At 45.6% G+C, this 12,432-nt stretch overlaps 1 protein-coding gene across 4 annotated transcripts in view; it reads left to right on the top strand.

Annotated features, from left to right (window-relative positions):
- The window catches only part of LOC133490091 (calmodulin-regulated spectrin-associated protein 1-B-like), a 26,078-nt gene extending 13,810 nt beyond the window's left edge, over window positions 1-12,268 (top strand). For all 4 annotated transcript variants that reach the window (XM_061799686.1, XM_061799689.1, XM_061799688.1 and 1 more), the window contains 13 exons: window positions 2,320-2,461; window positions 2,545-2,684; window positions 3,445-3,541; window positions 3,633-3,756; window positions 3,838-3,911; window positions 4,000-4,081; window positions 4,195-6,421; window positions 7,145-7,281; window positions 7,353-7,561; window positions 7,652-7,739; window positions 8,513-8,634; window positions 9,617-9,735; window positions 9,812-12,268. In XM_061799686.1, the coding sequence (XP_061655670.1) occupies window positions 2,320-2,461; window positions 2,545-2,684; window positions 3,445-3,541; window positions 3,633-3,756; window positions 3,838-3,911; window positions 4,000-4,081; window positions 4,195-6,421; window positions 7,145-7,281; window positions 7,353-7,561; window positions 7,652-7,739; window positions 8,513-8,634; window positions 9,617-9,735; window positions 9,812-10,102 (3,852 nt within the window). In that variant the 3' untranslated portion in view covers window positions 10,103-12,268. The remainder of the gene's footprint in view (window positions 1-2,319; window positions 2,462-2,544; window positions 2,685-3,444; window positions 3,542-3,632; window positions 3,757-3,837; window positions 3,912-3,999; window positions 4,082-4,194; window positions 6,422-7,144; window positions 7,282-7,352; window positions 7,562-7,651; window positions 7,740-8,512; window positions 8,635-9,616; window positions 9,736-9,811) is intronic.
- The last annotated feature ends 164 nt before the right edge of the window (window positions 12,269-12,432 follow it).

Raw genomic sequence — 12,432 nt, 5'->3', positions numbered from 1 at the left:
CTTGGCACCAGGACACCCTAGTCGCAGTTCGATGATCGACTTTGTGGTCGTGTCATCGGACTTGCGGCCGCATGTCTTGGACACTCGGGTGAAGAGAGGGGCGGAGCTGTCAACTGATCACCACCTGGTGGTGAGTTGGCTCCGATGGTGGGGGAAGATGCCGGTCCGACGTGGCAGGCCCAAACGTATTGTGAGGGTCTGCTGGGAACGTCTGGCAGAATCCCCTGTCAGAAGGAGTTTCAACTCCCACCTCCGACAGAACTTTGCTCATGTTTCGGGGGAGGCGGGGGACATCGAGTCCGAGTGGACCATGTTCCGCGCCTCCATTGCTGAGGCGGCCGACCGGAGCTGTGGCCGTAAGGTGGTCGGTGCCTGTCGTGGCGGCAATCCCCGAACCCGTTGGTGGACACCAACGGTGAGGGATGCCGTCAAGCTGAAGAAGGAGTCCTATCGGGCCTTTTTGGCCTGTGGGACTCCTGAGGCAGCTGATGGGTACCGGCTGGCCAAGCGGGATGCAGCTCTGGTGGTCGCTGAAGCAAAAACCCGGGCATGGGAGGAGTTCAGTGAGGCCATGGAGAAAGACTTCCGGACGGCTTCGAGGAAATTCTGGTCCACCATCCGACGTCTCAGGAGAGGAAAGCAGTGCACCACCAACACTGTGTATAGTGGGGATGGGGCGCTGCTGACCTCGACTCGGGACGTTGTGAGTCGGTGGGGAGAATACTTCGAAGACCTCCTCAATTCCACCGACACGCCTTCCCATGGGGAAGCAGAGTGTGGGTTCTCTGAGGCGGGCTCTCCTATCTCTGGGTTTGAGGTCACCGAGGTAGTTAAAAAGCTCCTCGGTGGCAGGGCCCCGGGGGTGGATGAGATTCGCCCGGAGTTCCTAAAGGCTCTGGATGTTGTGGGGCTGTCCTGGTTGACACGCCTCTGCAACATCGCGTGGACATCGGGGACAGTGCCTCTGGATTGGCAGACTGGGGTGGTGGTCCCCCTTTTTAAGAAGGGGGACCGGAGGGTGTGTTCCAACTACAGGGGGATCACACTGCTCAGCCTCCCTGGTAAGGTCTATTCAGGGGTGCTGGAGAGGAGGGTCCGTCGGGAAGTCGAATCTCAGATTCAGGAGGAGCAGTGTGTTTTTCGTCCTGGCCGTGGAACAGTGGACCAGCTCTATACCCTCGGCAGGGTCCTCGAGGGTGCATGGGAGTTCGCCCAACCAGTCTACATCTGTTTTGTGGACTTGGAGAAGGCGTTCGACCGTGTCCCTCGGGGAGTCCTGTGGAGAGTGCTTCGGGAGTATGGGGTACCGAACCCCCTGATACGGGCTGTTCGGTCCCTGTACGACCGGAGTCAGAGTTTGGTCCGCATATCCGGCAGTAAGTCGGACTCGTTCCCGGTGAGGGTTGGACTCCGCCAAGGCTGCCCTTTGTCGCCGATTCTGTTCATAACTTTTATGGACAGAATTTCTAGGCGCAGCCGAGGCGTAGAGGGGGTCCGGTTTGGTGGCCTCAGTATTGCATCTCTGCTTTTTGCAGATGATGTGGTTCTGTTGGCTTCATCAAGCCGTGACCTCCAACTCTCATTGGAGCAGTTCGCAGCCGAGTGTGAAGCGGCTGGGATGAGAATCAGCACCTCCAAATCTGAGACCATGGTCCTCAGTCGGGAAAGGGTGGCATGCCATCTCCAGGTCGGGGATGAGATCCTGCCCCAAGTGGAGGAATTCAAGTATCTTGGGGTCTTGTTCACGAGTGAGGGAAGAATGGAACGGGAGATCGACAGGCGGATCGGTGCAGCGTCTGCAGTGATGCGGACTTTGTATCGGTCCGTTGTGGTAAAGAAAGAGCTAAGCCGAAAGGTGAAGCTCTCAATTTACCGGTCGATCTTCGTTCCTACCCTCACCTATGGTCATGAGCTGTTTTTATTGTTAAACTTAATATTATTATTATTATTATACTGTAAACACAACTTAATTCTCATAAGATTACGACTTTTTATCCCAACAAAATACCTACTTGTTCTTGTAAAAATTTTGCCTTTTTTCTTGAAAAAATAAAACCTTTGGCGTCTAAAAATATGACATTGTTATCATAACACTACCTTTTTCTAGAAAATAGGAAACTTTTTTAAATTCCTATGGTATTTAGGGGTACACGTGATAGTCATGTTTAATTAGCATTCATAACATGAGGTGGTCATTGGAAATATTTCTCCCCAGTAACGGGTCACTTGCCCCAAAAGGTTTTGAGAACCCATGGATTAAAGTTCTGTATGTGGCCTAAACCTGATAAACTTTACCTGGGATCCTTTCCCAATGTTCAGGTGCGCTATCGCAGGGACCATCTCTCAGGTCGGACACTTCAGCACTTCTCCCTGGTAGACGACCTGTGCAAAGACGTGTGTGACGGCGCTGCTCTTCTGGCCCTAATCCACTTCTATTGCCCCAAACACGTTAGACTTGAAGGTATGGTCGAAGCCGTTATCCCACCACCAATCAGTCAAGAGGTTGTGTGAGAATGATGGTCTTTCTGTGTGTCCTAATTACAGATATCTGCCTGAAGCACATCGCCTCCATAGCTGACAGCATGTACAACATCCAGTTGCTGAAGGAATTTTCCAATGAATACTTGAACAAGTGCTTCTATCTGAAGCCTGAGGACATGCTGTATTGTCCTCCAGTGCTGAGGGTGAGGCAATAACACACACACAAACATTAACAGGGTTCCCACATGTTAAGGAAGAACTGAAAAACAGTTGATGACGTTTCCAGTTGAGGGAACATGCATAAAAAAATTACATAAAAAACATTGAAATCATAAACGATATGTGTCTATCACGGTAAAGGTAATTCATCATGGAAAATGTCCTGGAAAATGATCTCTTGAACAGAGTGGTAGCCTCTAGAGGGCAGCAAAATATTCAGCTTCATTACTGTATTATAGTGTTTAGCACATCTCTAGCCCTAACCGTAACCCTTACAGTTCGGTGGTTCAGGTTTTGAATTTCAACTCTGGCTTTCCTGTGTGGCGTTTGCATGTTGGTTTTTTTTCGGGTACTCAGACTTCTTCACATATTGAAAATGAAAGACTCTAAATTGTCCATACGCTTGAATGTGAGTATGGAAAGTTGCTGTTCCTCTAATTGTATCCTGCAATTGGCTGGCAACCAGTCCAAGGTGTACCCTGCCTCTTGTCCAATGTGATCTTAGGTTCATAAAGACTCAAAATTGTACATAGGTGTGAACATTAGTGTGATTGTTTGTCTATATGTGCCCTGACATTGACTGGCGACCAGTCCACAGTGTACCCTGTCTCTTGCCAACGGGGATAGGCTCCTGCTCACCGGTGACTTCAATGAGGACAAGCACTTTAGAAAATGAATGGTTATATGGCGGATACGGACGAGTTTACAATAGCACCACTAACCTTTCGTTCCTTCCTCATGCAGAATAATGTGATGGTGTTCATCGCCGAGCTCTTCTGGTGGTTTGAGATTGTGAAGCCGGACTTTGTACAGCCCAGAGACCTTAAGGAATTCAGAGATGGTAAAACTTACACTCTGCTAGTATTCTAAGGCAATTTTAAGGACTGTGCCGCTAGTGTTTCATGTTAAACAAGTGCTCCACATCTTTACAGCAAGGTTAATGCTGATGCCGAAGGCCTCTCGATCCCACACACCCATCAATTTCACCAAACGTAGTTTCCAGACTACATCAAGTGATGCTGAAATGTTGACCACGCCTTTAAGCTCCGACTTTAGGTAGTTTATTTCCAAGCTGACCATGTTAACTTTAATTTGCCGGCATCACTTGAAAACTCAAAAAATGTCTTTCTCTGACAGCACTTCCAGCTCTCCTCACTCTTTAGTGCCTCCAAGACAGAGACGACCGAGGGGAGTTGAGGATGATGCTACAGGTAATATATGATAGTGACCTGCAGACTTGAATGTTAAGACTATTAATATATTATGTTAAGTAAGCTTTGTGTTGTCTTAATACCTCAGTGAGGAATCAGTGCAGCTCTCTGGCACGTAAAGATGAGAAGCCGCAGGGTTTGTCACGGGTCTGGCCAGAGAGAAGGCAGAGGTACGCATTCACATTTTACTCTCAGCAGACAATTTAGGTTATTCATCTGCATGATTCAGTACGTTCCCGTACCAGATCTGTATCAAGAGTCCTTGTCTTGTATCCATCGCCAGGCCTTTATCCCAGCCGGCACCCTACGCCTTGCATTTCCCCAATCACGAGGTTGACACAGACAATAGCAGTCTGATTCGCTCCATCAGCAAAGGCAGCTTGGCCTCCAGCATTATGACACCCAGCCACATGCTCATGGGTTCAGGTCGCCCGCTGCACGAGCACAGACTGAGCGGGCAAAGTCTCCTCAGCCACATTCGTATCGAGGACGAGGAGGAGCTCTTAGAGGAGGAGGAGCTAGTCGCCGTGGTACACCCTGCTGTTTTCCACCGACGTCCACTCAGGAGTGACATCGAGCTGGATGAACTGGAAATCCCCCACACGACCTCACCACGGAGGGTTTCTAATACTCTCGACATGGACGTCTTAACCCCAGATGTGCAGGCGGAAAGCTACTACCTGGAGCCTCTGATGCCAGCCATCCCTAAGCCAGCCAAAGAGAAGAGTATCAGCCTCAACAAGGACGAGGAGTGCGGGGAGAGTCGCTGCAGGTCAGGGCTATGTGGTGTGAATCCAGCCACGGATGTTCCACATAAATCACACAGGAAATCACCATTGTCTGAATGTCGTAAATATGCGTTTAAACCCATAACTGTGGTAAAATCCGTGCCCACCCGGGAAGGCTTGACACATACTTCACTTTCTGAGAAAACACAACCACAAGGCTTTTTCCTTCACTTGTCTGGAGAGTCAGACTGTCACAGTCATCTTTCCTCTGATGCAGAAGTAGGGCAAGACTCTGATTCCGACATTGCAGGTTTTGAGGAAGATGACGAGGATGTGGACCTGATCGAGCCAAGCAGGGAAAAAGGAATTGGCTTACTGAGAGAATTCTCAGAGGTTGAGTCTTTTAAGCTGAGACAAGACCTAAAGGTGAGTGAGCGAGACGACAAGGAAGACTGGAGTGGACGCTCCAGCCCATGCCTCAGTACCACATCTTGTGCAAGCAGCTGCAGCGTTTCGGGCAGTGCCAGTGTCAGAATGACCAGCTTTGCCGAAAGGAAGTTGCTTAAACTCAGCCTCCGTGACGGGTTCTCTAGCACCAGCAGCTCACAGAAGACGACGCCCGACCACTCTGAGATTACTCCTTGCGCTCCCTGGCAACTAAAGACCGAAGGTAGCCCCGTATGGCAAGCGCAAGACCCCACGTCTGCTGTGAGTAAGACTATGATGGCGAGTCCTCCAGTAGTGCCTTCAGAGCTGCTGCAACTCCACATGCAGCTAGAAGAGCAAAGGCGAGCTATTGAGTATCAAAAGAGGAAGATGGAGACCTTGTCGGCGCGGCAGCGACTGAAACTTGGCAAAGCTGCATTCTTGAACATCGTGAAGAAAGGCGAAGGGAGGAGCGACACACTCCCTCTTCCTCTCAAACATTCGCCTTCCACCGAACTGTCTGGCTCTCAGAAAGTAAAGAGCCCCTGCTGCAAGGATGACTCTTGTCTTGAGGTACTGAAGGTGCAGGCAAAGGCAGAAGGAAGACCGATACATCGAGACAATCGGTTAAACACCTCGGCTCAGGATAGCGCTTCCGATTCGGATGTGAGTGACCGTACCCGCTCCATAGATCTCCTCAACAAGGCCATCAGCGTTATCCAGCAGCAGATGACGCAGCTCTCATTGCAGCAAGACCTACTGATGAAGAAGAATGTGGCTTCATCTGTGGAACCTAAAGAACCAGACCTGAAACCAACTGCGACCACAACACAGTCCCCCACCTCAGACCCCAGATCCTTCGCCGTCCACTTTGTTGACTTCAACGACAGCAGTTGCGCTCCCACCCGTCGTCCTCCCAAGCTGAGCTCTAGCCAGCGAAGCAAAGCCTCAGAGCCGAAGCAGAGTAACAAGAACAGCAAAGTGTCTGACACTGAAGCTGTGACCTCTCCCAACGAAAACACTGGTGTAGAAAGCCAGGATGCTGAAAGTTCCAGGTTGGATAGAAACTTCAGAAGACGCACAACCTTCAGAGTCCAAAACGAAGCGGACCTATCTCCTGTCAAGGTTCAGTCAGAGGACACGAGGGCCTCCGATACCTCCATCACTCCGTCACATTGTGCAGAAGACGACGAGGTCGACATCTCAGGAACAGAATCTGTCGGTGGTAACAACAGCACTAGGGGAAAAGGTCTCCTGATCGAGGTTGACCTATCAGAGATGAAGGAGCCTGCGGAGGGCGCGAGTCTCGACATCGCAGACAGTGAACAGAAGAACGTGCTCGGCTTCTTCTTTAAGGTAACGTTCAAGACAAGTGTCTTTGTGGTCTAATGCAGTGTTTTCCAACCTTTATTGAACCAAGGAACACCAAATCTCACAACACACCACCAAACAAAAATTAGAGATAGACCAATGTTTTTTTCTGGGCCAATACCAATTATTAGTAGTCAAGGTGGGCCGATAACCGATATTGTTTTGTTGTAGAAGGATTAATACTGGTGTCAAAATTATAAATAAAACAAACTCCCAACACCCTTCATTTAAATGCCTTACGCAGCTTTTCAGATGTGCAACATGTTTCAGTGTTTTTTCTTAGACAATAGACATCTTTGTTTTAAAATTCTAACAAAAAGTGCAGGGAGCACCCAGAGTTTTGTGGTATATTTACAGTTTAAACTTTTAAAATAAGTAATTAACAAAAAAAAAATTGCGGAGTGTCAATTACTTTGCAGCAGAGCCTATCCCTCTCAAAGAGAGAGGTTTACAGCCTGCTGTTGTATGAATGGCAACACATTGTACCTTCTACAATCTAGTGGAAAAGCATTTAATTGTTCTGCCAGTCACTATATGTCGCTGGCATGAATAGATGAGCAAAGGTGCATAATTTGAAGCGAATAAAAACTAATTTTCAGATCGATTAAGTGAAACTGGATAATTTCCAGCAGCACACCTGATGATCTCTCATGGCACATTATTTGTGAGTCACTAATTGATAACAGACGAATCATCCTCCTTTTCCAGGACGACGAGAAGGCCGAGGATGAGATGGCCAAACGTCGCGCTGCCTTCATGCTCAAACAACAGCGCAAAGCCGAAGAGGCCAGGATACGCAAGCAGCAGCAGGAAGCAGACAGCGAACTCAAGCGTGACGAGGCCAGGTACACCTCTGCATTATAATCACAAATCCAATGTCTGTGCAGGGGATGTTAATCTGCTCTTTTTTTTACAGGCGTAAGGCAGAGGAGGACCGGGTTCGTAAAGAGGAGGAGAAGGCCAGACGAGAGCTGATAAAGCAGGAGTACCTGCGCCGGAAGCAGCAGGCGTTGTTGGAAGAGCAGGGTCAGGTTAAGCCGAGCCCCAGGTTCAAGTCCCGCAGGAATAGACCCAAATCGCTGCACCGAGGCGAGTTCAGCAGCCCCTGTAAAGGATCCACCACACGTATGTTGTCTGTTTCATTACATAATCTAATGCAATATGAAGGAGGGACATCCATGAAAACTGCTGAAAAAATAACATGACTAATTTTAGCTGATCTGAGCTGCAGCCTTCGAGGATCCACGTTGTCTTTGGCCACAGAGGCAGACAGCATCATCTCTGAAGAGGCAGAATCGCAGAGGTGAAATGTGCATTTTGTCCAATAGGGCAGTGGCTGTGTTCTAACTGGTTCCAACTAAGGCTAAGGATTTACACTGCATGGCTCAAGGGTTATGATGTTTTTGCTTTCAAGTGGCACAGTTGGAATATGCGTCAAGGCAGTGTAAATAGAAAAAAAAACACATGCAATCGGATATTTGCAGATCGGAATCAGGCGTCTTCCAAATATTTACTAGTCATTTACAGTATGTATCGGATATCTGCCAATGCAAATGCAGCTTACATGCACAGATCAGATATACATACCACATCAATGTGAGTTTGATGTTTTTGAAGAGGGTGGGGCAGTTCATACCTCAGTTTACTTTTTCATTAGGAGCTTTGTGAATACACAGAACAACTTTGTTCTCTCTCAAAATTATCTATTTGATATATGTATATATAATAGAATATGTGTCCCTTGAAATGCACATAAAATAGACCCAAAAAATAGTGTGGATTAATATTGATACCCATTACAATTGCATTGGAAATAAAATAACAAATTTAAAACTAAACATTTTTTTGAATAAACAGGGATAAACTGCCAACCATTTGTGAGGTTGACCACCCCTGCCCCCAAAATAAAAAAAGAAAAAGAAAAAAAATGATTTTAAAAAATTGAAAAGAAATCAAAAAACAAATCCACAAATAGGTGAATTTGTGGGTGCCGAACCATGATTATGCGCAGGTCCACTGTATTGGCATCTAATTGGAATTGGGAACATGGACCTTGAGTGCAAGTTTTTCTTGCAGGGCTGAGTCAGTCTGCTCCATGGATTCCTTCCCTGTGCTGAGCCGAGCCTCCAGCAGGAACATGGAGCGCGACTGGGAGAGCGGCTCCATCGCCTCCTCCATCACTTCCACCGAGTACAATGGTGAGCAGCTACACTGGTAAATATAGTTTTTGATATCAGAATCAACCTGCTCCCCTGCATCTGCAGCTTCACAGAGCAATCACGTAAGTGCTTAGCTACTGCTAATCTGTACATCCAATTAAACTAATTGCAGCTCTGCTTACGTTTTGGCTTTGAGGGAAGGAGGTGTCTCTGCATCATAGTGTCTCTGCATAAGTGTTTCAGACAGTGTAGTCTGTCACTTACATCCAACCTAGCTGACCATGTCATGGAGAAATGGCATCGGTGGGTGGTGATAATGTACATTATGTACAAGTTGTAAATTAATTCCACTGTTACCTAACAGAAGTCCAGGAGGGCTTGTTCAAAGGTGCAAGAATTAATTGATTAACTGACAACTAATCGATTCTCAAATTAATCGACAACTATTTCGATAATCAATTATTGTTTAAGAGACATCATTTGATTTGAAATTGTCCAAATCCTCAGAATTTCAGCCTCTCAACAATAAATATTCTCACATTTCTGTGGTCTTCTGTGAAAGCAGACTGATTATCTACGTGTTTAATCAAAATAAGATATTTGGAAACATCTGCTTTTATTTTGGAAAATAATGATACGAACCAAACCATTAACTGAATCATAATCAATTTATGTATTGTGTATTTTCTGCACCGTCAATTTAAAATAGTGTCCTGTTTTTTTAAAAAAAGGATGGAAATTCAAATTTTATAATTATCAGATTCATTATGAATCGATAAAATAATTAATAGATCAATAAATGTTTTAGATAATTGTTAGTTGTAGCGCTAGTTGTTTGATTTCACACAGGCACTCCAGAAATCCAGCTATTTGTACACAAGCTTTTACTCATTCACTGCCTGCTTTCCCAGTTAACATGGATATTTGACTTCTAAAGCCGTCAATGGCAGTGAATGTGTTAAAAAGTCAAGTTTCCATAATACAATATGCTTGAACTTTTGGTTGTTTTTGCTGGTCCAAGGGCCCAAGCTTTTCAAAGAGCCAAGCTCCAAGTCCAACAAGCCCATCATCATCAATGCCATCGCACACTGCTGCCTAGCCGGAAAGGTGAACGAGGCACAGAAGAATGTCCTTCTGGAGGTCAGTGAGAAAAAAAACTAAATTTCCTCTGCCGGTGATCAATTGCTCTATCGGCAGCCTTGTTTCTTTGTCACAGGAGCTGGAAAAGTGCGAGTCGAATCACCTGATCATCCTCTTTCGGGACGGCGGCTGCCAGTTCCGCGGCGTGTACTCGTACTCGCCGGAGACTGAGGACATCGTGAAATTCACGGGCACGGGGCCGCGCGTCATCGGCCACAAGATGATCGACCGGCTCTACAAGTACAGTTCGGACCGCAAGCAGTTTAACGTCATCCCAGCCAAGTCGGTGTCGGTCAGCGTGGACGCGTTGACCATCCACAACCACTTGTGGCAGGCCAAGAGGCCCGGCAGCGCACGCAGGAAGTGACACGCGGACGCTCTGTACTTGTGTTCTGTTCTGTTTACGACCGTTGGGCCGGACCCAAATAGTCGTATAATGTCTTCAGACTAAACGCTCAAGAAATGCAACGGTGTCTTAAAGAGGAGTCTATGGGAGATTAGAAATATGTCAAATGAAAAATCTCTCAAGTTCAACTCTTTGAAATGTGCGTGACTGTTCATGTTTGTTTCATTCTTTCAGTGTGAACAATAAGCTCCTTGTTTGATTCGAAAACATCAGAAGCTAACATGGTCAACATGGTCGTAGTCGGTCAGTCTGTCCCTTCAACACTGGCGATGTTAGTGCAGTGTTTCCCAACCTGTATTGCACCAAAGCCATTTTACATGAGAAAAATATGACAGTACACCACCAAATAAAAAGTATACAGCCCGGAAAAAAAATTTCAAGACCAAAAAAAAAGAGGGACCTTTTTGGGCATTTTGACCATTTTTCATTTTCTACTTATAAATGCTTTAAATGGCAATATTTGTGTTTGGAATTTGGGAGTTATTTTGTCAGTTTATAGAATGAAACTTAAATGTTCATGTAATGTCAGAGCTGGATACTAAAAAAATATAATTGTATTTCAATTTACTTACAAATGTACTAAGTGTGAAATCTGGGCCACAACGATATTATTCCGTTGTTTGAATGGCAACAAAACACAGGTTAACAATACAGTACCTTCAGCTAGCTAGTGGAAGAGCATTAAATTGTTCTGCCTGTCACTATATGTTGGCACCGTAGATGGATGAACAAAGGTACAGTATTTGTAGTAAATACAGTAGATGATTACCACCTGGTGATCTCGGACAGCGTTTGGTGATCACTGCACTAGGGAATACAAAACAGCGAGCCGAAAGCACTATTTTATTGTTTTTATTTATTATAATTCTGCATGTCACTTTTGTTTGAGCCCGCAGGTACTGTATGTCCTGCGTTCTTTTTGGCACTAGATCCGATGGAGTGATTGTCACATTGCGACAAAGTTGGACCTTTTCGAAACGAACGCTGCTTCATCCATTCCTGGCGGTGATTCTGACTTTTGACCCCGTCCTCCCCCCCAAAACAAAAAAGGTTTGTTTATTGTATTGTGATGCTCAAGGCTGCTGGTTTGTTCCTTCCAGTCCTTCTGATGAGTGCTTTTACAAAGATACACTTTGAGCCCGTGTTTTTAATGAGTGGCTTGGTTGCTATTTGGCTAAGGAAGTGAGGACTGCTGCGTGGTTAACCCCTCGGAATGTTTGAACTTTATTAATTTTTGGGGCAGAAAAACAAAAGGGGGCACTTCAGCACGGTGCAAAAAAGGGGGTTAGCACGACTGCCTCACCGTTCTGAGGTTCAAGGTTCGATACTCTGATCTGGCCTTCCGGTGTGGAGTTTGCATGTTCTCCCAGTGCTTGTGTTGGTTTTCTCTGGGTACTACTAAATTGCCCATAGGTATGAGTGTGAATGTATTTATTTATTTATTTATTTTTTGTCTACATGTGCCCTGACTGGTGACTAGTCCAGAATCTACCCTGCTTTTCTCACCGAGCTCGTTTTTTGGAAGACTTTAAATTGCCCATATAGTGTAGGTGTGAATGTGAGCCTGAATGCTTGTTTGTCTAAATGTGTCCTGTGATTGGTTGGGGACCAGTCCAAAGAGTACCCTGCCTCTTCGCTGAACGTCAGCTTGGATCGGCTCCAGTTTAGCCGCAATGAGAAAAAGTAAAGGCAACCATTTATTTATTTATTTATCTATTGCTGCTGTTTTCTCGCAAGATAAACATTTCTACTGTTGGGGGGCAGTGTCAATTTCGTGCCGTCTGAGATCCTTGACAGGCTCATGAGTTGTTGTTTTTTTTTTGCGACCTGTCACATGAGAACAATGTTTAAATGTAGCTTCAAATGCTCAAGAAGTTGCCTGCTCGGTCCCTGGTCAATTGTAACGTGATGGCGAACAAAACTGCACAATACTTGATTTTTTTTTTTGCTGCATTTTATATATTTTTAGTAAGATATTTTGTACCAGTTAAAGAAGCTAAAGAAAGAAAAAAAAAACAGGCACTGTTATGAGGTTTATTCTGTTACAGTCCCGTTTCATTGTGTCCTTTATTGTGTGTTAACGTCTTTGAAAAATTTAATAAAATGCAGTTTAATATGTCGCTTCTTTATAGTTTCAGTTTCAGTTTATTTTTGAAAGGGGACAATGCAATTTCATAAAACACATGAAGTACACATGGTTAAAAAAGCCAGAATTAGCCAGAAGGCTAGTTTTCATCTGTAGTCCCCTGGCCATGATGTAAAAAAGCAGTAAAATACATCTACAAGACAAT

Source organism: Phyllopteryx taeniolatus, chromosome 15 (assembly GCF_024500385.1).
Source record: "Phyllopteryx taeniolatus isolate TA_2022b chromosome 15, UOR_Ptae_1.2, whole genome shotgun sequence".
Lineage (NCBI taxonomy): Eukaryota > Metazoa > Chordata > Actinopteri > Syngnathiformes > Syngnathidae > Phyllopteryx > Phyllopteryx taeniolatus.
Note: the sequence above shows the minus strand (reverse complement) of the source record. Positions and strands in the feature narration are given on the sequence as shown.